We start from the raw sequence: 26,460 nt of genomic DNA on the forward strand, positions 1-26,460 counted from the left end.
GTCCGATATCCTTAAAGGGGAGTTGATGACGTCAGAGCGGGAAACAAGGACCCTTTCTGATCTTAGACTTTTTCGAGAAAATATGTCCTTGGGACGCTTATCTGCGTGACTTTTCGCTCGGAAGGGACAAAATATCACACGAGCCGTTCAAATCCCCTCACAAGTGAATATAAACGTGATGTTATTAGCCTAAAAGCAGAGCATTGAATTACATTACATTCTCGTCAGGCACATTTTCCGGGCGCCCTTTTTGCGCGCGGTGCATCGTGGTCTCGTCTCGTCTCTTGTATCGGGAGGCGCCACTGAAGCAAAACCGGTAAGCAGAAACTTACAGCACAATTAAAGGGGAAATGGGACACGAATATAACTGTGCCACAAAGCATTACGCGTAAGGAGAGCTATCTTACTTAACCCAGTAGAGGCCATAAGTAGCCAAGTTTGCGTAAAGTGCATCAAATAATTTTAATCTTATTTTGTTAGTCTGTTTTGCACACTGCAATCATGGCGCGGGCGCTTTAAGGGTTAATTTTTCCCACCGCCGACATTTTTATAAACACTTCGGCCTGCCTACTTCTGCCGTTCAGATGATTTTAGTTACGATTTAGACGCTTTGTTATTGAAATGCATAATCTGTGATGTGTATTAAAAACCGTTTAAATGTAATTTGTGCACATACACAAGTGGGTGTTGCATTGGAGCAGCGTGTGCAGCGGTTCTACTGTTGTTCGATTCGTTTCTGCAAGTCGGTTCTTTTAAACGATTCATTAAACAGATTCATAACCGATTACCCTAACGTTACTGTAAAATAAAATAAAAAATGGAAGTAAAAATATAAGCCTAATGACATCATAGCAGCACAAACTGTGACAGAAATCTTTAAAACAGTATTATACTAGTATTGTATCTGCAATCAGAAAGTTTGATCAACCAAGAAATACCAGCATTTATATAAAACAATAACAGTAATAAACCGAAGTGTTTAAATAAATATTTATTCATCTGAAAGCGAAAACGTTTAGTAGCGGGAGTGTTGTGAACTCTTGACGGATGACAGAAGTGATTTTGTTTCGAACGAATCGGCTCGTTCAAACGAATCTCTGATGGACGCACAACGCGCGCCACAATATCGAATCCGACCGCACCGCCACAACATGAGCGTGGCCACGTTTTCTGCGCACAGAAATGCGTGCATGGTCAGATTTATAATAACCAATGTAATTAAACAAAAGAAAGCATGCATACAACCGTGTACACGCATTTGGTTATAAGCAGGACAGCAGCACGAGCTGGGAGGGAAACACGTTACCATGTAAACAAAGAAGGTTGAACAGTGAATTCAGCTTAACTTTGAACACATCTAATGTATTTAAAGGGGATAATAAACTCTTAGGCATCAGTGCATAGACATTTCAACACACATTTGATGGATTGATGTCCATTTATATAAGTTGTCATTTAAATATAATCTCATTCTGTTCCCTCTCTCTCTTTCAGATTACCTGAATCATAGTGTGAAGTGGTGCTTAAGTTGTGGTGTGTCTGTAAGGTTTAGTTTTTTTTAAACATGTCGGTTCGGGAGTCTTTTAACCCAGAGAGTTATGAGCTGGACAAGAACTTCAGGCTAACCCGCTTCACAGAGCTCAAAGGCACAGGCTGCAAAGTCCCTCAAGAAGTCCTGCAAAAACTTCTGGAATCCCTGCAGGAAAATCATTATCAGGAAGATGATCAATTTCTTGGAGCTGTAATGCCCAGACTGGGTACAAAAACACACACACACATGCTTTTAATATTACATAAACTTCAGACTACACACCCTTTTTGAAATAAACCTTGTTTTTGTTTGTCAATTCTTTTAAAACAGGCATTGGTATGGACACCTGTGTGATTCCATTGAGACACGGGGGCTTGTCACTTGTACAGACCACCGACTATATTTACCCCATAGTGGATGACCCATATATGATGGTAAAGAATACATTACTGAGAATAACATGATAATTTAAGTATGACACATACTGGAAATGTATGACTTTTTATATAATTGGTGTAAAGTTCTGATCATTTTACCATAAATTGTGTTTTCTTCCAGGGAAGAATTGCTTGTGCCAATGTGTTGAGTGATTTGTATGCGATGGGCGTAACAGAATGTGACAACATGCTGATGTTACTTGGTGTCAGTAACAAACTCACAGAAAAGGTGAGATAAAGAAAAAGATCACTTGTTAGTAAATCCAAAGAGCAAGGTGTATTTGTATGTGTTAAAGTCACAATGAAACAGAAGTAGCGATTATCTTATTTTCTGAAATGAGAAAAAAAACGTATGGCTGGGACTTGATTCAGTCTAATGAGAATTGATTGGATCGTTGAAAGTTGGGTCATGTTGCTATTTGCTAATCGCTGTGATCTTTTCCCAGGCCCCGCCCTCTTGCCATACCTCGCGGCCGAACGTAAAGAAAGATCGTTTCGAGGGCCGAAATTGCAACCATTTCTGCTGCATATCGTCCTGAAATTTAATTGGCGCGACGTTAAAATATATTTGGGAGCGTTTGTGCGAGTGCAAATGATTGTTGTGGTGCGACCTGTTTTAATTTCTTTACGAAATGTTCACATTTATTATAGAATAATTTGCAAACGTCTCGTAGAGACCAATAAAACTTTACACGGATGACTCAGTTTCATGCTGTTTTTAGCATTCGAGGACACAAATTTCATATTTAGGGCTGCTGTCAGAGTTCACGCAGATTTCATTGTTTCATTGAGAAATGCGATCGTCAAATACACACTTGACGACCTTTCAAAATAAAAGTCAGTTCAGCGTAATGAAGTTGACTGAAATATATTACTATTGTATAGTAAATCTACTTAAAAATTAAATAAATAATGTTTTACAATTATTTTTATTTCTTAAGTAATATAATCACAGTCAAAAGATTTATACTTTTAATTTAAATTTTGAATTTTATTATGCAGCACTTTGACACAAAATAAAAATGCAGTGTCTTAATGAAAATTAATTTGTTTAATTTTTCATTGATTATATTAGAAAAGATAAATTATAAAGTTGTTATGTTTAAAATGGGCCAAGCACAAGTCAAGTGTGTGGCAAAAATTCAAAATCAAGTTTGATTGTTTAAGCTTTTCATCTTCAGGATGATGAAGTTGTGGTGCTCCTATAATTTTCAATGAATGCTCCTAAATTTGTGCTGGTGCTCCTAACTAGCACCAGTGCTACCTACTAAATTTCTTTTTAATTTCGAGCCCCTGGAGGAGATTTGCATTTATGATTAAAGATTATGAGGGCACATTTGTAAAAAAAACCACATAATTATTTTTTATTATTACATTATTATTATTTTTAAGTTTTAATTTCAATTTCATTGTGACATTAAAAAAGTGTTTTTTTACAGTTTAACAACAAACTTTGCACAAACAAAGTACATGAACACGCGGGCATTTGAGCTCCAAAAATGATCTAATGCAGCATAAAAGATTCGTGAGTCAAGTCTCACAGGTTTACAATGACATGAAGATAAGTGAATGACTTTGGGAGAGTGATGAAATGACCATTAACTCTGATTTTGGTTTGTAGGAGCGTGATAAGGTCATGCCGTTAATCATCCAGGGTTTTAAGGATGCATCAGAGGAGGCAGGTACATCCGTTACAGGTGGTCAGACAGTTTTAAATCCGTGGATAGTCCTTGGGGGTGTGGCCACAACAGTATGCCAACCAAATGAGTTCATTATGTAAGTTTCTCCTTGTGACTATAAAGTGTCATTATTAGAGATGCACTGATATATCGGCCTATAATTGGTATCGTATCGGCAGATAAAAGCAAATTTTTTTCACTATCAGCCGATTGTTTAAAACAGGGTGGAAAACAAATCAGAACTTTTGCTATGTGATTATTTTGAACTGAAAGTTGTAGTTTGTAAGCTCTGCACTTCTAGGATTTCAGAACATAATCATTTGAAACAAGGCGTTAAAAGCAAAACTACCGGTATCGGCAGATATTGGTGCATCCCTAATCATTACATTACAAAATACATTGAAATTTGTGTAATTGTCTGCTTATGTACAATAAACTAATGCACTTATTTTTTTTTTACATCTACATTGTAGGCCAGATAACGCAGTACCGGGTGATGTGCTGGTTCTTACCAAACCTCTAGGTACACAGGTTGCAGTAGCAGTGCACCAGTGGCTGGACATCGTAAGTGCTTTCATTTATCATTTTTATTAAATGCCTCTCAATTTCCCTGTTGCTTACTTGGTAAAGTATTCAATTAACAGCACAAAAGGTTAAGGGAACACGTATGATGAAAATGTATAGCTTGTAATGCACTGTATAGTAAGTCACTTTGGAAAAATGGTTAAATGTAAATTTGATTCAAGACGTCTTTCCCTGTCTGTCTTTTTTAGCCAGAGAAATGGAATAAGATCAAGTTAGTAGTCACTCAAGAAGATGTTGAACTAGCTTATCAGGAGGCCATGTTAAACATGGCTCGACTCAACAGAACAGGTTGGTACATGACAAACTGTTTGCAAATGTCGCAGCAGTATTCAAGCAAACATTAAAATTTGCTCTCTTTTTAGCGGCCGGGTTGATGCACACCTTCAATGCACACGCAGCGACAGACATCACAGGTTTCGGGATCTTGGGGCACGCTCAGAACCTGGCGCGGCAACAGCGTACAGAGGTCTCTTTCGTCATACACAACTTGCCGGTTCTTGCCAAGATGGCTGCCGTCAGCAAAGCCTGCGGGAATATGTTTGGTCTTATGCACGGCACCTGCCCAGAGACTTCAGGTATAGGATCAGACTTGTGGCACATTATTGTCGTTCTGTTTTCTTTTCCAAATAAGCACACAGGAGTCGGAGGGCGTTAACGAAATATTTCAACATGTTAAACTCTGTTTATTTTCAGGTCTTTTTTATATATTTAGATAAAAGCATCTGTCAAATGTGAATTAAATGCATTACGTATTATTAATTCGTGAATTGGGACTTTGGTGTTGCTAGTGCCACGATTTACTGCAACACATTCCTATTTTGGCCTGTAGCAATAAGATGTATATTTTCCATCTCTCTCATCTTGTAGGAGGTCTGTTGATCTGTCTTCCTCGTGAGCAAGCGGCCCGTTTTTGCGCCGAAATCAAATCTCCCAAATATGGCGAGGGTCACCAGGCGTGGATCATAGGCATCGTGGAGAAAGGCAACCGCTCTGCACGGATCATCGACAAACCCCGCATCATCGAGGTCGCACCTCAGGTGGCCACGCAGAACGTCAACACCACCCCAGGGACCACGTCTTAAATCCGACTCCTTGACCCTCACGACAACCCTGAAAAGCTAGCATACTCTGGCCACGTCTGAGCATATATCAAAACATTGATATATGCACGGTCTGCCCACGATCTTTGGGCGAGACTTTACACATGGACACGGTTATAAAGCAGAAGTGATACGAACATTCAACGAAGAAAAATCGATTGCCTTTTGTGTCTATAGTTTTCTGTTACATTAACTGAACATGCACCTGATTGTAAGGCAGCTTTCAAGTAGAAAGTATAAATGATAGTGTAATTCGCATTTGATACTTTTGATCACTTCCGTTTTTTGTTTTTTATGTACTTTCTCTGTCCCGCCGATATAAAGGATCACCTGCGGTTTCATGACGTGTTTTAGACGTTCTAGTTAGAATGCACAACCCGTCTGGTAGTTCAGATTATAATCTATGCCTGTAATCTAACAATAGCAAATAAATCTGCAGCGTGAATGATTTCAGAAATCCATTACGAGTTACTTTTTTACTTTTGTATAAATCCCCCCAATTATTGGATTGAAGAAATTAAGGTAGTGCCTGTGCTCAGTCCTCAAATTCTGGAATAAGCTTTGCTGTCTTTGATAGCACTGAGTGTACTTAACAATGGAGATGCAGTTTATATTGTAAGATATGACATGAACATCAGTAGTTCTGTTCTGTGGTAGCGCTGGTTTTATATTCTGTACAAAGCTCATACGTCTCTCTGTCTCCCATATTTGCTAATCGTTATATATGTATATGCCTTCCCCTTCCAATAAATCTCAAATCTTTTTTTAATTTCTTGAAAATTGGTTGATCTGTTGGTTTCTCTCAAAGGACTGTGCTGGATGAAAATGCACTCTTCAGAAATCCTTTTCTCATGTTAAACTTTCACTTTATACAGGTTAAATTAATATTTTAAAAACAAATGTGCACAAAATAAATATTTACAGCCATGAAAAGAAACCATACATGCTAAAATCATCAGGTATTTACAATAAAATATTATTTTGAACATTATCAACAACAATTATCAGTCATAATCATATTTCAAAGATGCACGCTATTCATATTGTCACTAAATTAAAAAGATGCTGTAATTTTTTAGGCTAAAATGCTTTTATAAATTTTAACCTACTTTGCAGACACACTCACACACTGCAAAAAATAATTTTCAAGAAAAAATGTTTAGTATCTATTTCTTGTTTTCAGTAAAAATATCCAAAAATTCCCCAATCAAGATGCTCCCTCCTAATGAGCAAAACGATCCAAGAAAACAAGTCCAGCCCTCCGACCAAAAATATCAAATTCAAGTCATTTTGTGCATAAAACAAGCAAAAAAATCTGCCAATGGGGTAAGCAAATTTTTCTTGAAATTTTCTTGAATTTAGTGTTTAAGTATTTTCAAGATTTTTGCTTACTCCAATGGCATTTTTGCTTGTTTTATGCCCAAAATCACTTAAATTTGATATTTTTGTTCTAAAAACTAGACTTATTTTCTTGGGTCATTTTGCTCATCAAGAAAAAGCATCCCAATTTAAGAATTTTTAGATATTTTTACTGAAAACAAGACAAAATACTAAGAACATTTTTCTTGAAAATCATTTTTTGCAGTGTAAACCCATTTCCTGAAAGGTACAATGTGATGCTTTGGTTTGAAAATCAACCAGATAGGTTGACAGACAGGTTGGAGTGCTTAAAAATATGAATTTGAAAATACATTCTTCACATTTAAATGTTTTACATGCAGAGTAACTTGATACCAATGCAATCCCAGACAGCAGATGACTCCGGGCCGGATCTGCACTGGAGCTGCTGACTTCACTGCAAAAAATGACTTTCGTACTTAGTATTTTTGTCTTGTTTTCAGTAGAAATATCTAAATATTCTTTATTCTTGATGAGCAAAATGACCCAAGAAAACAAGTCTAGTTTAAAAAAAAATCAAATTTAAGTGAATTTTGCCCAAAACAAGCAAAATTATCTGCCAATGGGGTGAGAAATTTTGGCTTAAATTAAGTGTTTAAGAAAAAAAGAAAACTTATTTTTAGATTTTTTTCTCACTCCATTGGCAGATAATTTTGCCTGTTTTAAGCACAAATTCACCCAAATTGTATATTTTTTGTCTATAAACTAGACTTATTTTCCTGGGTCGTTTTGCTCATCAAGGAAAAGCATCTTAATATAAGAATTTTTAGATAATTCCACTGAAAACAAGACAAGAATACCAAGTAAGAGTCATTTTTTGCAGTGTTTGAACTGCAAAAAAATATTTTCAAGAAAAAATGTTCTTAATATTTTTGTCCTGTCCTCAGCAAAAATATCTAAAAATTCCCAAACCAAGATGCTTTATCTTGATGAGCAAACGACCCAAAAATAAGTCTATAGTTTTTAGATCATGAATATCAAATTCAAGTGATTCTGTGCACAAAACAAGCAAAAAAAAATCTGCCAATGGGGTAAGCCAATTTTTCTTGAATTTAGTGAGAAAAAATTGCTTACCCCACTGGCAGTTTTTTTTTGCTTGTTTTATGCACAAAATCACTTAAATTTGACATTTTTGGTCTAAAAACTAGACTTATTTTCTTGGGTCGTTTTGCTCATCAAGAATAAGCATCCCAATTTAACAATTTTTAGATATTTTTACTGAAAACAAGACCAAAATACCAAGATTTTTTTTCTTGAAAATCATTTTTGCAGTGTGGGTTGGATCTGGCCCGGAGTCGTCTGCTGGTGGAAAAACTTTCTAGGTGAAAAGTGCTTTAAAAAATAAAACTCGGGGGTGGTTTTCAGGACAGGGATTAGCTTGAGGCAGGACTAGGCTTTAGTTTAATTCAGAAATATAACTAGTTTAAACAAACATGCCTTACTAAAAACATTACTTGTGTGCATTTTGAGGCAAAATAAAGAGCACTGATGTATTTTAAGATATGTCAGAGCAAGTTGTTTTCAGTTTGGACAGCTCTTACATTTATTTTAGTCTAATCCCTGTCCGGGAAACCGTCCCTTAAATTGTTTGTGCTTTCATCTGGCCAACACTGAAGCCTTTAAACCTTCTTCTCTTTCTGGTTGAACAGAGATCTGATGTCCAGCATGGCCTGTTTGATGTTTTGCCCAAATCGATATGAATCCTGCAGATAAAAACAGCTCAGATCAGGAGCAGGTTGCATTTTTGTAAGCAATACATGAAGTGGTTTTGGGTGCAGTTGAGATTAAAAATTATGTATTTGGTATTTTAATTGCTTTAATTTTCAGCATCTGAACCTTGGTTTTGTTTACTTACGTTAGTATTGTATGTATTACTAATCTGACACATAATGCGACTACAGTCCATAGTTCATAGTGGATTATCTTTACTTATTGCTTTGTATCTAACAGGTCATAAGTCCTGTAGTCTGTCTAGTTGAATTTTATGAATCTAGTACTGTGCAGGATAAAAACAGAAAGTCCTTACTGTCTCTGGACTGGAGAACTTGCTGGAAATGTGGAATGTAATGAGGTTTTCTCCTACAATGATGTAAGAAACGCCGTAACCATCATCAGCAACCTGTATATAATATAAAGATAATTTTTTTGCATTTTACAGAACTACTATTTGCAATACATAACTATGTATGTAGGCTGTTGTAATGACATGCAGTGTACTGTAGGGGGCAGTAAGACTCACAGGCCCAAATCCACCACCTGCTCCTACATATTCAGGAAACTTTTGAGTGTCAATCAGGTTAAGCTGCTGTTGCGGGGTCTGACTGGTGGAGAGACGCCAGGGCTCTGACAAAACCTATCAAACAATGTTGAAGTTTGGACAGGAGCTTGAACAGGAATAAACCGGTATGTATTTATAGTCTTGAGTCAGATATGCTCACACCTGTTTGAGGAAGGGCGAGTCGATGTCCATTACTTTAGACACAACGTACAGGCAGAAGAGATGGCGGTCAATGCCAGCTCCTGTCATGGCCAGGCGGTACATGTTCTGGTGTTTCTCTGCAGCTTGGCGAAAGAGTGCCAGCCTCTGTTCATTCTGGTAAACGAAAGCAGACACATTTTCCAAATTAGAGGTTTACGTGCTAACTCAAATGTGCATTAAATAATTTTAAGAATCACGAAATAAGATGAGACATTGACTGTTATGTAATGAAACAAGGCTTGTTCGACTTCATACGGCGCCGCAAGAACCGACATCCGGCTGACGTCAAAGAACCGCGAGAACTTTTATAGAAATCAAACGAAGTCTAATTTCGTCTCGCTCTCGCGGTACTTTGACGTCATCTGGCTCTCGGTTCCCGCGGCGCCGCACGAAATCGAACATGCCGCCTACATCCTCCACTGGTAGGATTGCAGTCTTATATTGTAAATCTAAGATCTTATATTCTTGAAGATACAAATTGGAAAAACTGATCCTAGACCAGCACTTAATTTCTAAACATGGGATTTTATAATTCACATTGCTCTCACCGTAATGTTTTTGTCCTCCATTGCTCTGACAAACGTAGCGGACTCGCAGGTGCAGGAGCGCACGGTTTCTGTTCGGCCCTCGCGAAACATGCGTGTCATCGAGGACTCGTAAGTGAGACAAAACTCACCTTTGTCTCTGTTTTAATAAAAACATACATACTTTTACAAAGTTATTTCATTTTGTGAAACTGGCGAATGTAGCATCTATTTATATATATATATCTATGGTCGGAGCTGTGCGGTTGAGTAGAGGCGGGGGCTAATTTGCATATTCATAGATCTGCGTATACTACCCAGGGTGGTTTCCCAGAAAGGGACTAGTTTAAGCCAGGACTAGACCTTAGTTTAATTCAGAAATATAACTAGGTTGAACAAACATGCCTTACTAAAAACATTACTTGTGTGCATCTTGAGGCAAGACAAAGGGCACTGATGTATTTTTAGATATATCAGTGCAAGTTGTTTTACATTTTTGGACAGCTCTTAAATTTATTTAAGTCTAGGACTAGTCTAATCCGTGTCTGGGGAAACTGCCTCTAAATGTGACCCTGGACCACAAAACCAGCCATAAGGGTCAATTTTGTTGAAAATGAGATTTATACATCATTTGAAAGCCGAATAAAAAATATTGAGAAAATCGCCTTTAACCCTCCTATTATGTCTGGGGTCAAATTGATCTCAAAGTTACTTTGACGTCTCTGAAAAATATGATTATTGTATTTTTAAACATTTAAACCGATTTTTCTTTGATATTTTTTGGCTTAAAGTTACTTTTACTGTGGGTTCACACCAGACGCGAGTTCAACGATTTGCGCAAGTAGATTACAAAGTAAATTTAAAGAAGCGATCAGACGCGTCCTCGTGTGGGGCGATGCAAATGACCGATATGGGCGTCGCGTTTGCCGCAAAAACACGCTATTTGCCTCAAACGCGTCTTCGCCCAAGTTGAAAATATTCAACTTGACGAAAAATTACCATGACACGAAGTTAAATCCCGCGAGTAATCTATTATTACTATTATTATCTATTAATAATCTATTATTACTATTAATATGTCAAAAACTGTTAAAACTGTTCCCAAATAAAATAAATGTTGTATATTACTTTTATTACTACTTTTTTTTTACTAAATATACACCAAATTTATGTGCTTCAAAATATACTTTTTCATAGAAATGTATCTATTTAATAAACAATTTATGTATTTAAAAAATAAAAAAGTTATGTTTTTTTCCTACAATTTAATTTTAAATTTATATTTTATAAATTAATTTATTTAATTTTATTATAAAGTTATTCAGCATATATTAAACTATTTGGGGTCAATTTGACCCCAGACATTAAAAGCGTTGCTAAAATTTGAACATAACAGGGGGGTTAAAGTTGTCCAAATGAAGTAGCAACACATAAATACATTTTTGATATATTTACGGTAGGAAACATGATCTTTACTTAATCTCCTAATGATTTTTGGCATAAAAGGAAACATGTATAATTTTGACCCATACAATGTATTGTTGGCTATTGATACAAATATACCAATGCAACTTATGACTGGTTTTGTGGTCCAGGGTCACATATGAGGCAAGTTTGAAGGGTGTAGTTACATTCAAGCATGAACATGTTTTAATTGATAAATATCGACTACAGTGGGACTTTAACCAAGGTTATGTAATGCTATGAACAGGATTATGAGCACAACTAACTGTACATAAGGGTGTGTGTTTGTGACATACTCTGTAATAAGCAAGTTGCAGTGCCAGCTGGATAAAAGCATCCGGACTTGTTCGACATTTCTTTATCAGGCCCTTCCCGAATTCAGCGAACAAACAGCCGTGGAAATCCACATCATCAGCAATTCCCTTCGCAACCGCATACGACCCTTCAATTATCTCCTGGCACTGAGAGATAAGCAACTTTAATCATTTATCACCGTACAATAACGTAATAATAATCACACTGACCGTTATCAGGGAATACAATAATTGATCTTACATAAAAAATGCTTAAGAGGGATTCAAGTTCAATCCCTCCATTAAAAAAAACAAAAATTCAATGGAATCTACAGAAGCCTAAGTCCTACTAAAAACAAATGTGATTTTTTACCTTTATGAATATGATCGTATATAAACTTGTGTGGTCCAAAACATTCACAAAATTTGCATTCAAAAGATAAAAGGATTCAGCTTCTGCCGATACAGATCGATGATTTTGCACTTCAGCATCTCATCATGTGTGAGGAGGAGAAGCAACCCAGCATGTACTGCCCTAACTTCCTGTTTCATTAATGTCAACGCATAAAAAGAAAATGTGTGTTTGTCAAGGCACTTCAGTTAGTTTTTAAGTGAAAGTAAGGTTTAATTCCTACAGCTTTTGGGATGTCCCACTGTAGTCTGGTAGGGGGAGCCAGGCCTTTGTTAACATCTCCTTTGCAATGTCCTTCCTCAGTATAACCCAGTTGAAAACAATCTGTGGCCAAAACATACTGAAAACCAAGGAGAAATGGGGGTCATTTGCTACTGCCCAAATGTGCTATATTGCAATATAAGCATTTTGTGTTATAAATGATAACGACTTTTTGTTTACCTCCCACATATGTCCAATGATAGGAGCGTCAGCCCATGAATGCTCAGTGTTGATGCCCATTTTCCCATTCTTGTAGACAATAAGATTGAAGGATTTATCAAACCACCTGAGGGGGAGAGAAGCTAGTTGTGAGTGTGTCTTCGCTATACATCCAAACAAGTGGGACAACTATCCACGATCAGATTTAGATGAAGTTTTAAGGCTCTTAAATGGACATTCCACTTTTTTTGAAAATGTGCTCCCCAAAAATTTGATTCTTACTGTTTTGGAATCCATTCAGCTGATCTTCGGGTCTGGCGCTAGCACTTTTAGCATAGCTTAGCACACTCCATTGAATCTGATTAGACCATTAGCATTGTGCTACAAAATAACCAAAGAGTTTTAATATTTTTCCTATTTGAAACTTCTGTAGTTACATCGTGTACTAAGACCGATGGAAAATTGAAAGTTGCGATTTTCTAGGCCGATATGGCTAGGAACTATACTCTCAAACTAGCGTAATAATCAAGGACTTTACTGATGTAACATGGCTGTAACAGGCGTAGTGATATTACGCACTGCCCGCAAATAGTCCCCTTGGTTACTTTCAATAGCAGGGGACTATTTTCGGGCACTGCGTAATATCACCATGCCTGCTGCAGCCATGTTATGGCAGCAAAGTCCTTGATTGTTACGCCAGTATGAGAGTATAGTTTTAAATAGGAAAAATATTGAAACTCTTTGGTTGTTTTTTAGCGCAATGCTAATGGTCTAATCAGATTCGGTGGATTGTGCTGAGCTATGCTAAAAGTGCTAGCGCCGGACCCGGAGATCAGCTGAATGGATTCCAAAACAGTAAAAATCAAATGTTTAACTCTAGGGGAGCTGACAAATGAGCATTAAAAAAAAAAAAATTGGAATGTCCCTTTAAGCTTGTGACATACAAATCTTGTTACCTGTCATAGCACTTTCCATGCAGTAGAGATTTTGCATAGAGGTCCAGAGATCGTATGTTTTCTGGATCATATCCATGTGCTTCATCGTCCAGGGTCAGGAAAAATGCTGCGGCCTCAATGGCATCCAGAGACGCCCTGTTGATGCCCTCGCTGAAGTATTTCAGGCGAGCCCTGGCCCAGGGAATCCTGAAAGTAAAAATATTATTAAAGTTAATAGCTCACTTATAATTTGTGCAATGCATGCAGATGCAGGAATTATAATTAATGCATTTGGATCAGCATAAGCGAGAATTCTTTGCAAGAAATATATTAACCTAGTAAGTGCTCACAATACTACAGTAGTTTGTAAATCTCTACCTGTTTCCAGCTGTAAGAGCAGCGAGTTTGAGCTCTCCGGTCTGAGGTTCAGTCTTGTCATCGAGTATTCGCTGAAACTGCATCTCAAGTTCTGATGGCCAAAGGTGACGGCCGCCATAATAGAGATGCAGCTTGAAGAACCGACCCCGATGGTAGACCACCAAATGTTTTCTGTCCTTCAGGTGCTGCACAAAATCTGAGCATAAACAAAACTAGATGTAAAAACAGGGAAGACCATATTCCATATACACTCACCTAAAGGATTATTAGGAACACCATACTAATACTGTGTTTGTCCCCCTTTCACCTTCAGAACTGCCGTAATTCTATGTGACATTGATTCAACAAGGTGCTGAAAGCATTCTTTAGAAATGTTGGCCCATATTGATAGGGTAGCATCTTGCAGTTGATGGAGATTTGTGTGATGCACATCCAGGGCACAAACCTCCCGTTCCACCAAATCCCAAAGATGCTCTATTGAGTTGAGATCTGGTGACTGTGGGGGCCATTTTAGTACAGTGAACTCATTGTCATGTTCAAGAAACCAATTTGAAATGATTCGAGCTTTGTGACATGGTGCATTATCCTGCTGGAAGTAGACATCAGAGGATGGGTACATGGTGGTCATAAATGGATGGACATGGTCAGAAACAATGCTCAGGTAGGACGTGGCATTTAAACGATGCCCAATTGGCACTAAGGGGCCTAAAGTGTGCCAAGAAAACATCCCCCACACCATTGCATTGAGAAATTGAACAAGTGTTCCTAATAATCCTTTAAGTGAGTGTATGTAAAATACTAAAAATATCATTACCAGTGTCAATGCCAGGGATACGGGTGGTGTTAAACATCCTCTCATATTGAAAAGAGCACATGGGTACGATGCCAAGAGCCCTCAGCTAAAAGAAGTGAAGAGAGCATGATGGGAAAGTAGAAGCGAGTGCTTTACACTTTTGAATGAGCTATAACAATATCTGATATGTGTTTGTATACAAGTGTGTGCGTGTACCGGGGTAAGTTCTCCTCTCTCAAGCTTACGCCGGTACTGCAGCATAGCATGTACAGCATTCGCAGCCCTCGCGGCCTGTCTGTTTGTGGGGATCACGTAGAGTAAATCCTAATGAAAGAAGTTTATAAAAAACATAAAGTATGAAACACACAAATGTTTATGAAGGTCCACTTTTGTTCCCTTAGACAGTAGATGGCACCACTGGAATAGTATTCATCTTAGTTCTGAATTTGTATATAGGTGATTGCTAGCTTAAACTTAAAATATTACTCAATTATTTATATTACTCAATATTACTCATCTATGATTCATCTTGCACTCATTGCTTTGGCATAAACTAATGGCCATTTGCTATGCCCTGCCCCAACTTCTCGTTTTAATAGGATGTTATTTTTCTTTGCATTGATATGCATTCAAACCTCCAGAAGTCTGGCCTTATTGTTACAGTATGAGAGTTGTATGCCTTATGACTTATGAGTCATTTTGCTTACCATAGTGTAGAAATTACTGTTGACCATGATAGGGCCCCGCCCCCTCAGGTAGATATACTCCTCCCACCAGTCACTCACCTTTCAACACACAATAACAAGTCTGTTATTTTAGCAGGGATCACTGTTCTCTGTTATGCTCATGCAGGGTTTTTTGCTCACGTAATTGGTGGCCCACCAGGACTTGAGTACCAGGTATTTTTGGAATTTGGGTGCAGGGTCCATTTTGAAATCGTTAGCAACAACCTCCATCTGTTTGTATTGCTCATCATCCAGAAGAGGTCGAACAGATTCCAGATACTAAAACCGTGAACGAGAGAGTATGTGAAGTTAGTCATAACAAATCATACAGAAACATCAGAAAGACAATGGTAATATTTAGTGGCCGAATTGTTTTTAAATGGTAGATCCCCATATTGAGGAACCAATGTGGCCGATTTGCCAGTATGAGGCCGATATAACACAAAAATAAATACAGTAAATGAGCGATAAACAGAATTTTGGTGGAACTAAACACCAAATTAAGTCTGGATAATATTCATTAATATACCATTTTAAATACTTGAATTTAAATACTACTGTGTATCAGACATCTTACAGTACTGTTTATATGTACTCACAACCGTCACGTAAGAAAGTGAACAATGATAGGTAATTTTCTTTTCTTTTAGAGATTGGTGTTAGTTTTTGAATGTTGTTTCATTAGGAATTAATTTAAGAAAAAGATTTATATTTTTATATAAATATGTTTGAATAAAAATAAATAAATTCGACATTGGCCAAGGATGGGTAGTATTTCAGATACATGTATATAAAATACATATTTGAAATACAAAATACTATTTTGTATTTTAAATACTTTTGGAAAAATGTAAAGGTGGTTTGTGTACATTTTAGCGGCATCTAGTGGTAAGATTGCGAATTGCAACCAATAGCTCACCCTTCAATTTCAAAACGCATAAAGTGGCCGCCACAGGACAAACATGTGGGACAACGTAGGGACGAAACGCGATCTGTAGAACAGTTCGTCCTTTTACTGTGTGTTCACACCAGCCGCGTTTGAGGCGTCAAATTCACGTCTACCGCGTCTAGTTTTCCGCTTGAACATTTTGAGTTTACTCACTTTATTCACGCATGAAATTCTAGTCATCAAGACATTTTCGCAGAAATTTGCGTCATGGGAGGGGCTTTTGCGACTCCGCTCGCTTCCTGTAAAATTTTTCAACTTGCGCATTTCTGCGGCAACGCTCAATTCGCGCCATTCGTGAATACTATATTTGTATTCAAATAATTTTTTTCTGCATGTATTTAAGCCCATTTCTGGCATTGGCAGATAAATATTTTTAATCGGCCTATGGCGACATTTTAAACAATTAAAAATATCGTCCGATGTATCGGTCTATCACTATATTACACCCCTAAAAATCATGATAATAATAATAAATATATTTTATATTTTATTTCTATTTCATTAAGTAAATGAAGCAAATTTGTAGATTATTCATAGTTTTTGCATTGTGACAATTTACAAGCATTAGTAAAAAGAGGTACATTTTTTGCATTAACTGTTGTTCTTTTACCCTGCTGATTGTATCATCAATGCTTGGTACAGGCAGACGGGGCAGAGATGACTGAAAGCTGTACAGCAGTGGTCGCCGGCCAGACAACAGCTTTACAAGACTCTGAAATAGGCATACAGTAGTTATCACTTATTAGGGGTTGTTCACCATTCCAAATAACAAAATAAACCTCCAGTACATCACATCAATTGTGTGCAAACAAAAATGACCAATATATAATACACACATTCTCTATAACATCAGACCTATAGACCTTGTCAAATCTAACCACATTTCTGTTTGCTCTACACTATAGTTATGCTTCGAAGGTGACGCACCAGCCAGACTTTACTGGAGAAGCTCATTTTGCCATGTGACTCAAAGATCCAGCCGTGATAGGACAGAAGAGCTTTGAGGATGTAACGAATCAGCAGGATGAAGGAATACCACACAGCCGTTGCAAACAGGATGGCGCTGAACACCGTCTGGGTCTGAACCGTCATAAATTCACTACATAGCAAACAGGTAAAATAAAAATTCAAAACAGCCCAAGTTATAGCAGAGTATGGATAATGTATTATTGTATAATCTGCTTTAGGTCAACACGAACACATTTTAAATACACTTTTAGGCATAACTTTTTGTGTGCCTTGAAAGAAAATTAAAATTACACTGTTTACAAAGTATCCAATTTACTGTACCTGTATGTTTATATAAAAGTATAAATTCACACATTAAGTTTGTTTTGGACTAAATGTTTATAAGCTGTTTTAGTCATGAATGTCATTGGCTTCGGCTTATGTACCTTTTATTTATATGTAACCATGACGTATGTTCTAGTATCTGAAGTTTCCAGGAATCTGCTAATAAGTTACCTGACTGGTAGAGATGTCTTGATTTTGTCAATCATGCCCATGGAGGGGTCGATCCTGGCATACATGGTGCTCATGATCGCGATCACTACTATTAACCAGCTGGAAGGACTGGCGGGGTATACGCCTGTAAGAACACTGTTCTGTTCAAAACAAAACAAAAATCAAGTTCAAGTATTAAGCTCTTACGCTGCAAAAAATTATTTTCAAGAAAAAATTTCTTAGTATTTGTCTTGTTTTCAGTAAAAATATTTAAAAAAATTTAAATTAAGATGCTTTTTCTTGATGAGCAAAATGACCCAAGAAAATAAGTCTAGTTTTTAGACTAAAAATATCAAATTTAAGTGCGCAAATTTTTCTTGAATTTTTCTTGAATTTAGTGTTTAAGAAAAAATAACAATAAGAAAAATGTTCAAGATTTTTGCTTACCCCATCGGCAGATTTTTTGCTTGTTTTTCCACAAAATCACTTAAATTTGATATTTTTGGTCTAAAAACTAGACTTATTTTCTTGGGTCGTTTTGCTCATCAAGAAAAAACATCTTAATTTAATTTTTTTTTTAGATATTTTTACTGAAAACAAGATAGAAATACTAAGACTTTTTTTTTCTTGAAAATCATTTTTTACAGTAACACACCATGCTACTACATCTTTACATGTACGCATCCAAACTTACAAGGCATTCGATCTATACATTTTTAAATCAGTATATGTGTTCCCTGAGATTCGAACCCATGAGCTTTGCACTGCTAATGCAACTGCTTTACCAGGTGAGCTACACACACTAAAAAATGCTGGGCTATTTTCAGCCCAGTGTTGGATCGAAAATGGGACAAACCCATAATTTTAACATATTCTGGTTTGTTTTAACCCATTGTTGGATCAATAAAAACATTTTCTTGGTTAATGTAACCCAACAACCTAAGAGTTTGTCCCTTTCTGACCCAATGCTGGATTGAATAGCAAAGCATTTTTTTAGTGCACTGCAAATTTATAAGATGGGTATAAATACAATATAGTTACCTTGAAGCGGATGGCACGTTTCTTCCATGATGTCACTCCAGACAGGTAAATGTGTTTGAGCACCTCACGGCTCAGCTGTAGGTCGATACCATCAGGTGTAACCGTGAATTGAAACCCCACGGCCTGATGTGCTTCTGCCATTATACAGGCCTAAAGCACAGCCTGATAAGAAACAGCTCATATTAATCATAATAATGGCTGGTAAATGAAAGGTTGTGGGTTCCAACCCTGCTTTGTGTCTCGCATGCTTTCCTGTTTGTGAAGGTCGTCAATTTGACTGGGGATTTATGAACCACAGTATTAGAAAAATCTATCAGCACTCCAGGCTCTCATTTCACCCCAAGCTGTACTGTGTCCTTGTAATAAGTTTCATACGAGTCTCATATGGCTCATAAGATTCTGCTAAATGACAAAAAGGTCATTTTCTACAACCTGAAAGGAAACTATTAAGAAATATGTTACTCTGAAGGCACCGAGTCATTTGTGCTATGACACGGCATCAAGCTTATGTTTCTTTTTCCATGTCATATGACTGCAAGCACAAGAAGTGGGGCAAAGTTGACTGGTCAGAAATAACATAGTGAGAGGTGAGCGGTGAGGTTTCTGTGACACTGGCCAAAACACACGTGACGTGACGCACAACCTCAAAGAATGGAAACATTTGTACTTGTACAACTTGTGCAAACATACAGAAGATAGATATAGAAATAATATTAAACAAAAGACTAACAAACAGAATATCAAATTGTTCAGAATTGCGCTCAGTTTGAAAATAAATGGTGTCAATCACAGAAATGGTCAAAATTTGATTTAATACTTTTTTGCATTATTGTGTGACGCAAATGTACACTGTAAAAATTACAGTATAAAGCAATATTTATAAAAATTGCCATGTGTCTAAATATTTAATAGAACATAAATTTACATTCATGCACTTAGCAGATGCTTTTATCCAAAGCGACTTACAAGGTATATTTTTTATCACTATGTGTGTTCTCTAGTATCGAACCCACAACCTTTTGCTCTTCTGGTAAAAAACCTTTTCTTATGAAATATACATGCAAATATTGATAGAAAAGAAACCAAACATAATTTTGCCTATAAATCATTATTAGACTTAAAGACTCTTGCATTAGTGACAGAGTTTAATAAGCATATAATAATGTTACAGTACCTTTAATGTAACGTGTCTCTCAGTTATTGTATCTCAGATGAGAGGGTTCAGTGTGGATGAAAATGTCCTTTTTGAGAAATTTGAGAAACTCCTGTATCCTTCAGTCAACTTCTGAAGCGCTCTCAGAGGAATCTGTCGCTCATTGTTGAGCTTTCCTTCCACACATGCTTTCCCCCCGTCTCTCTCTTACTTTTTATTTTGACTGTTGCCTGTATGGTTTTGGTATCTGAGCAGTGCACTACCTGCCCCTGTCATTTAGTGACACTCATAACCTCTCTCTCATTCTGTGTGTGTGTGTTTGTAACTGGATACTTTTAGGGCAAAGTTAAACGGGTGGCTGTACACACTGTATGATCAAGACCTAAATCACAACAGATGGAAAATCCCACGGCTACATGCCAAAGCTTTGAAAGAGGCTGCTGAGAGGTCTTATGTACGTAAATGGATGTGTCTCCTGAAAATGTGATTGTCTTATGTAATTGTGACCCTGCCTGTGAAATCCAGGCTAAAGTCGCAATGTTTAATTTCAATTTTGATATGACCATAGTCAATGTTAAAGATATTAAGGTTATATTTTCACAGAATGTTCTTTACATTATGTAGGATGACTTTATGTAGAAAACATTAAATCACAAAAGTGACTTTAGCTACGTTTTTTAAGATAAAGCATCAGATGCATAAATGCAGTTAAGATCATCACACAATAGCGGGGGTTCACAAAATATTTTATTTTGAAATTCTTAAATTTATGTATAATAAAAAAATGTATACAGCAGTTAGCTGCTGTAGCAACGCTGCTAACACAAAAGTCACAGGTTTGAACCAAATGAACACATGCTGATAAAAATATACCTTGTAATCAGTGTCGGGGGTAACGCATTACAAGTAACACGCATTACGTAATAATATTACTTTTCTGAAGTAACGAGTAAAGTAACGCATTACTTTATAAATGTACACATTAATATTTGAGTTACTTTTTTTTTTAAAGTAATGCGAGTTACTTTTCGGTTTAAAAATAAAATAATGAACTGAATTAAACTGAAAATATTAACGTAAAATTTCATACTCTGTGCGCTTGAGCGGGAACAGTTTGAGTTAGAAACGGAGAAGGCAGGTCAGAGCTTGACATTTTTGCGATCATAAAAAACACCTGCAAGGCCTGAAAGAGATCAAGCCTCAGCCAAGTATGAAAAAGTAACGCAAAAGTAACTTAAAAGTAACGTACGCATTACTTTCCATGAAAAGTAACTAAGTAATGCAATTAGTTACTTTTTTGGGGAGTAACTTAATATTGTGATGCATTACTTTTAAAAGTAACTTTCCCCAACACTGCTTGTAATGCACTGTAAGTCAATTTGGATAAAAGCGTCTGCCTATTGCATGAATGTGACCCTGGACCACAAAACCAAAATGAGTCAAAATGATCGAATTTTCTTTTATGCCAAAAACTATTATGATATTAAGTAAAGATCATGTTCCATGAAGATATTTTGTAAATTTCCAACTGTAAATATATCAAAACTTTATTTTTGTGAGTGGATGCAGTTGGACTTAATTTGGACGAAGGCGATTTTCTCTATATTTTGATATTTTTTTTGCACCATCAGATTCCAGATTTTCAAATAGTTGTATCTCGGCACAATTATTGTCCTATTCTAATAAACCATACAGCTAGGGATGGGACGGTATGAAAATTTCATATCATGATTATAGTGACCATGGTTATCAATATTTTCATGGTTTTGTTAAAATGAGATGGAAATGTTTAAGAGAACTGATACACACACTGAAAACAATTGAAAAAGTTTTATTTTTGAAAATCACAATTTAACGTCCCTAAAATTATTTCTGTGGTAAAAAATAAATAAATCTGTCTAATAAGTTTACCGTGAATGAATGAATACATTCCATTATCCCTTAAATGCCGCCTTGTGCAAAAAACTACGTTGCATGTGCGCGCCTGCGTCAAACTAATTCTGGCTGGACAGGATTTACCGCGAGTTTTCAAATCACCGTAATCAAACACGGTTGTAATGATAATTAAATTTTAAACGATAATACTAACCGCCAGGACATTTTATCGTAGTTAATCGCGAAACGAGTTATCGTCCCATCCCTACATACAGCAATGGGAAGCATATTTGTTTGTATTTATTATTTGTAAAAAATGACCCTTATGACTAGGGCTGTGCAAAAATAGCGATACAGCCAACTATCGTGATAAAATTTTCCATGACAATGTATCGATATTTCAATCTTTAGTAACGTTATAAAAACCCATCAAATCCATATGTGTGCGTCACATGACCTCCTCCGCCGCTGTAGTTGTCGTTGCCGTCATATACGGTCATTCGGCCAATGTCTCAGAAGTTAGTGGGAGTGAGAAAATGGCAGAAAATTAAAAAAACCTGCAGCTTTCAAAGCCGACGTGTGGAAGGACTTTGGCTTAAAAAAGTAATTTAAAAAATCCGCTTTGATAAATAGTATTTGATAAATTGGCCCTTGCCAATACCCAGCCCTACTTATGACTTGTTTGACCCTTATGACCCTGGTCCAGGGTCACAAATCTAAATGGAAATACAGTTTTGTATTTTTTACATTATTGTTCTCTAAACATCAGTAAATAAAATGAAACAGCTGTTCAGAAGCAGAGATGAAAGAGGCTCTCGTAGCAGGTGGAGACAGGAAGTGAAGGAAGAGGAGAGAGAGAAAGGGATTCCAGGTTCACTTTAACCATCGAGTTGTTCTTTGTTCCAGACATGTAGAGGTCATTATGGAGAACGACGCCCTGCCCGATTAAAGTGCTCTTCTTCATTGTTCTGATGTGACCCCATTTCTTAGACTCCACACAGAAAGATGTTACCAGGGTTTCAGTATTGTTACCCCCGATTACGATCAACTGACTATTGGCGGCTCCCAAAAAATGCAGGACGGTGAGGTCAGCGCTCGATCGGGTGAGTGTAGGGAGCAGTTCACACCAGCAATCTGAACCGAAAGAAAATAAATGTGAGATAGAAGAACAGGTTATTCGATCAAAAATGTGACATGAAATAGATCTCAGTGTCCCTGTAGCACAAATGGTAGGTCATTGTGTTAGCAGAGCAAAGGTTATGGGATCGATTTCCAGGGAACACACATACTGATAAAATAAATACATTGAAATCACTGTAAGTCATACACATACAATGTTTATAATGGCAAAAACTCAGATCTTTAAGCACAAGGCTACACCATCACACGCTGTACCTTCTCTTGTATCATAGCGCAGCACCAGTTTCTCTCCAGTTCTCTTGATGTTCCCCAGTACATAAAGGCAGTGCCCCAGACTGGTGGTGAGTGGGGAGTCATGGGATAGAGATAGGGTGAACTGGAAATCCGTCAGAGGGAGGGAAGAAACGAATTCCCAGGTGTCCGTCCAGGGATCGTACACCTCCACAGCGGTGTACACACCTGTACTGGAGTCAGGCGTCACAAGTGAATCCAGATACCAGCCACCCACAGCGTAGATTCTCCCTTCACATACCGCTGCACTGAAGTGACGCCTGTGCTGAGAGATTTCACAAACATACACATTCATTTATTTATTTTTACCTTTGATCAATGAATGGGATATAACCATGATAATCTGAAGCTCAACGTGTGCATTAGCAGCACAAAAGGTTTTTGGTTCAAATCCCAGGTAACACACATACTGATGTGTGTAGCTTGATTGTAAAGGATTGCATTGTAAGAGACTTTGGATAAAAGTGCCAAATGCATCAATATAAATGTGAATTTGACAGTTGTTTGTTTCTCAACAATTCAAAACCAATGGCCATGTTAAATTTTTTTGGGTGTTTCTTCTGTGTTTTGACAGTGAAACCACCCTTAAGAGTATTGCCAATAGTCATATGATCTGTCCCAGATGCAGGTTTAACAACAAAGTTTGCATGACAAAGTCAATGCAAAGACGCAATCAGATGCGTCCTCGCGTGGGGCGATGCGAATGACGCGATATAGGCGATGTGTTTGCCGCAAAAACACGCGCTATTCACCTCAAACGCATCTTCTTCGCCCAAGTTGAAAATATTCAACTCGAGCAAAAAATGTGCATGACACGAAGTTAAATCCTGCGAATAACGCGATGCCCCGTGTTTGATGTGTACGTAGCATAATAGGGCATACACACCAAACGCGAGTTTAATGATTTGCGTGAGTAGATTCATTACAAAGTCAATGCAAAGAAAGACCTGATCAGACGCGTCCTCGCGCAGGGCGTTGCGAATGATGCTAATTGGGAGGCGCGATTGCCGCGTAAACATGCGCTATTTGCCTCAAACGCGCCTTCGCGCAAGTTGAAAATATTCAACTCAAGCGTAAAATTCGCATGACAAAGTTAAATCCCGCCAGTAATCTAGAGCGAGCAACGCGATGCTACATGTTTGGTGTGTACGTAGCATAACGTCCAAACGTGTCCCAGACAACTAGGCTGAAACAAGTGAAAATTTGGTGTGTCAGTAAAAATTTTATAGACTATAGCCCAAAATAAATGAAATAAGTGACCAAACACCTTGTAATCCTTGACTTTGCTTACATGATGGAATATCAAACATCTCATTCGTTATTTTGGTAACCAAATTAAAATGTATTTGGGCTAGAAGTGGGTTACCCATAGTTGGACTATATAGGGTCTATAGTTAACCTAGACTGTAATGACAGCTATTGCTTGTTGAGGTAGCTGGACCTGATTTTGAATTGTGAGATATTCCTAGTTTGCTGACCCCGGAACAACATTTCTGTAGAAAAACCCTATCCTTATAAATCTCTAAAAGCCGAGGGAAATGATCCTTAACATCACATTAATTCCTCGAATCTGATTGGTTGATATATTGTCCCATGGTCAACAATAATGTTGATCTTTCACTTAAAATCAGAAAGGCACCATCCATACCTTAATCATAGGCGCTGTCGACACCCACTGATTGGTAAAAGGATTGTAGCGGAAGGACGCCATCTTGAATTCATAACCTTTCTTCACACGTTGTCTGTACCCTCCAATAAGATAAAGATAGTTATATAGCACCGCTGTAGTAAAGCACCACTTATCTGCACAAAAAGGCAGATCGTTGAGAGAACTCCATTTCCCACAATCCCCTTCTCCATCCAGTCTAAAAAGCTTTCGGGCAGCATCTGTTTCCGGGTCGTTCCTCGAGTTCAGGTTCTCCTTCCTTAGGCAGCACAACTGTGGAGTTCCACTTGACCTGAATCTGAGAACCTTAGTTTGAAGGTGTGGATCCAAGCTTTTTCTCAGGTGTGGAAGCTCCAGTAGATGCTTGCTCATGTAGGCAAGTACGGTGTCTCGTAGTTCCACACTGCACAGTTCCTCAGCTTGCTGTAGATAACCCAGACAGGTGTTCTCCGTCAAGACCTGAGAAAGGGTGATCAGTAGACGATCCGTGAAGCTGGAAGCCAGCAGGTAGCTGCTTACACGTAGGTGTTCCACTAAAAGGTTCTCAGGAACGCAGAACCGCTGTAGGAAGCAGAATTCCAGAAGGTTGTGGAAGACCAAAGATGGAACGTGTTCTAGATTCACCAGCCGTTCAGATGTCTCTCTCATACAGGAGTGGGACAAAGCCCTGAAGTACTCACTGCAGTCTGCTAGCTTCTCCAAATCCACCTGAAAGTAAGTGCAGATAAACATGACACTCGTGTTTGTACAAATATTTGTGGGCCAAGATTGATACTAGATACTCACAAAGAATGTATGTGTGCTGGTTTTCACCATCACCATTGGTCCGCTGTTCTGGTTTCCGTAGGTCCTGTAGTCTTGATGTGTTCTCCAGACATCCAACTGTTGGTTTTCAGACTTGTGCTTTGTAATATCAGCATCTGCTTGTCTGAACTGAGGCCAGCTACTTTTGAAGCACAAACGCCTCCAAATGTCCTCTACGGATTTCTTTAGCCATGTGCAAAAATACATTAAGACACTGACTAAAATCTGCAAAGGATTAGCCATCTTCTCGATTGTGTTGGCCTCAAGCTCTAATAGATGTTGGCCTTGTAAGCCTTACCTTGAAACACAACACAAAAACTCTTCTAGACTATCATTCAAAGCAAACCTGAGTCACAGTATCATGTGAGATTGTATCATTCCCAGGTAAATAAAGGAGAAATTCAGCTGATGGTTGATCATGGAGGTTTTCGAAGCTCAATATGGCACCCGTGTGCCAGAGCGATCGCAGCAGAGCTATTTTTGGGAAGTGGTGTACTGCGAGTGGAAACAAGCTTGCTGGGCCACTCTGCTTGTAATGAGGTAATGATGATTTTAACTTTTATATTCATCTGTAAACGTTACAGCACTGCTCAGGATTTTTAATACCAATTTTAAATTTGACACACACACAAATGGCAAGTTTTTTTTTTACTTTTTAATGAACAAAACAAGTTGCATGTGCAAAGGAAGAAACAGAGGTATTATATCAGAGAGGCAGGTTTACAGTATAACTTAAAAGTACATTGGTTTTAATAGTGCCATTGCATCTGTTATCAATATTTAGAATCATAGATTCTTAACCAGCAAGAATTTTGTGGCTCAAGTCCCAATCTCTCATGGTACTTGCCATGTGCTTTAGCCCCTGAATTTGGAGACGCTAGTACAACAGAAAAACATGCAAATTGTAAAAATGATAAATACATTCATTTAAACAAAAATAGCAAT

At 37.6% G+C, this 26,460-nt stretch overlaps 3 protein-coding genes and 1 long non-coding RNA gene across 8 annotated transcripts; 2 read left to right on the forward strand and 2 right to left on the reverse strand.

Moving 5' to 3' along the window:
• sephs1 (selenophosphate synthetase 1) lies at window positions 1-6,101 on the forward strand. Of its 4 annotated transcripts, none has more exons than XM_055173664.2 (9): window positions 1-316; window positions 1,495-1,757; window positions 1,862-1,965; window positions 2,090-2,197; window positions 3,590-3,744; window positions 4,121-4,211; window positions 4,421-4,520; window positions 4,595-4,807; window positions 5,100-6,101. In XM_055173664.2, the coding sequence occupies exons 2-9, from the start codon at window positions 1,565-1,567 to the stop codon at window positions 5,312-5,314; spliced, it is 1,179 nt and encodes a 392-aa protein (XP_055029639.1). In that variant the 5' UTR covers window positions 1-316; window positions 1,495-1,564; the 3' UTR covers window positions 5,315-6,101. The 4 variants fall into 4 exon arrangements, with proteins under 4 accessions (XP_055029639.1, XP_055029642.1, XP_055029640.1 ...); XM_055173667.2 differs by having other exon boundaries at window positions 303-388; XM_055173665.2 differs by lacking the exon at window positions 1-316 and adding an exon at window positions 776-1,214.
• Window positions 6,102-7,887: 1,786 nt separating this feature from the next.
• cpt1b (carnitine palmitoyltransferase 1B (muscle)) lies at window positions 7,888-20,041 on the reverse strand. The gene is made up of 19 exons (XM_073853773.1): window positions 19,761-20,041; window positions 18,587-18,748; window positions 17,567-17,706; window positions 17,030-17,201; window positions 16,713-16,814; window positions 15,295-15,432; window positions 15,136-15,213; window positions 14,645-14,752; window positions 14,450-14,534; window positions 13,636-13,831; window positions 13,279-13,464; window positions 12,344-12,449; window positions 12,126-12,242; window positions 11,493-11,658; window positions 9,758-9,891; window positions 9,171-9,323; window positions 8,970-9,083; window positions 8,757-8,849; window positions 7,888-8,433 (listed from the first exon to the last, which is right to left on the reverse strand). Exons 2-19 carry the CDS (start codon window positions 18,725-18,727, stop codon window positions 8,350-8,352), a joined length of 2,313 nt encoding a protein of 770 aa, XP_073709874.1. The 5' UTR covers window positions 18,728-18,748; window positions 19,761-20,041; the 3' UTR covers window positions 7,888-8,349.
• On the forward strand, window positions 9,025-17,421 carry LOC129418789 (uncharacterized). Its single transcript, XR_008636238.2, has 2 exons — window positions 9,025-9,133; window positions 17,008-17,421. It is a non-coding gene; the product is annotated as an uncharacterized lncRNA (long non-coding RNA).
• Window positions 20,042-21,368: 1,327 nt separating the features above from the next.
• On the reverse strand, window positions 21,369-25,758 carry LOC129418785 (kelch repeat and BTB domain-containing protein 11). Of its 2 annotated transcripts, none has more exons than XM_055173662.2 (4): window positions 25,531-25,758; window positions 24,694-25,419; window positions 23,010-23,310; window positions 21,369-22,748 (listed from the first exon to the last, which is right to left on the reverse strand). In XM_055173662.2, exons 1-4 carry the CDS (start codon window positions 25,756-25,758, stop codon window positions 22,405-22,407), a joined length of 1,599 nt encoding a protein of 532 aa, XP_055029637.1. In that variant the 3' UTR covers window positions 21,369-22,404. The 2 variants fall into 2 exon arrangements, with proteins under 2 accessions (XP_055029637.1, XP_055029636.1); XM_055173661.2 differs by having other exon boundaries at window positions 25,498-25,758.
• Window positions 25,759-26,460: the final 702 nt, after the last annotated feature.

Source organism: Misgurnus anguillicaudatus, chromosome 15 (genome assembly GCF_027580225.2).
Source record: "Misgurnus anguillicaudatus chromosome 15, ASM2758022v2, whole genome shotgun sequence".
Taxonomy (NCBI): Eukaryota; Metazoa; Chordata; class Actinopteri; order Cypriniformes; family Cobitidae; genus Misgurnus; species Misgurnus anguillicaudatus.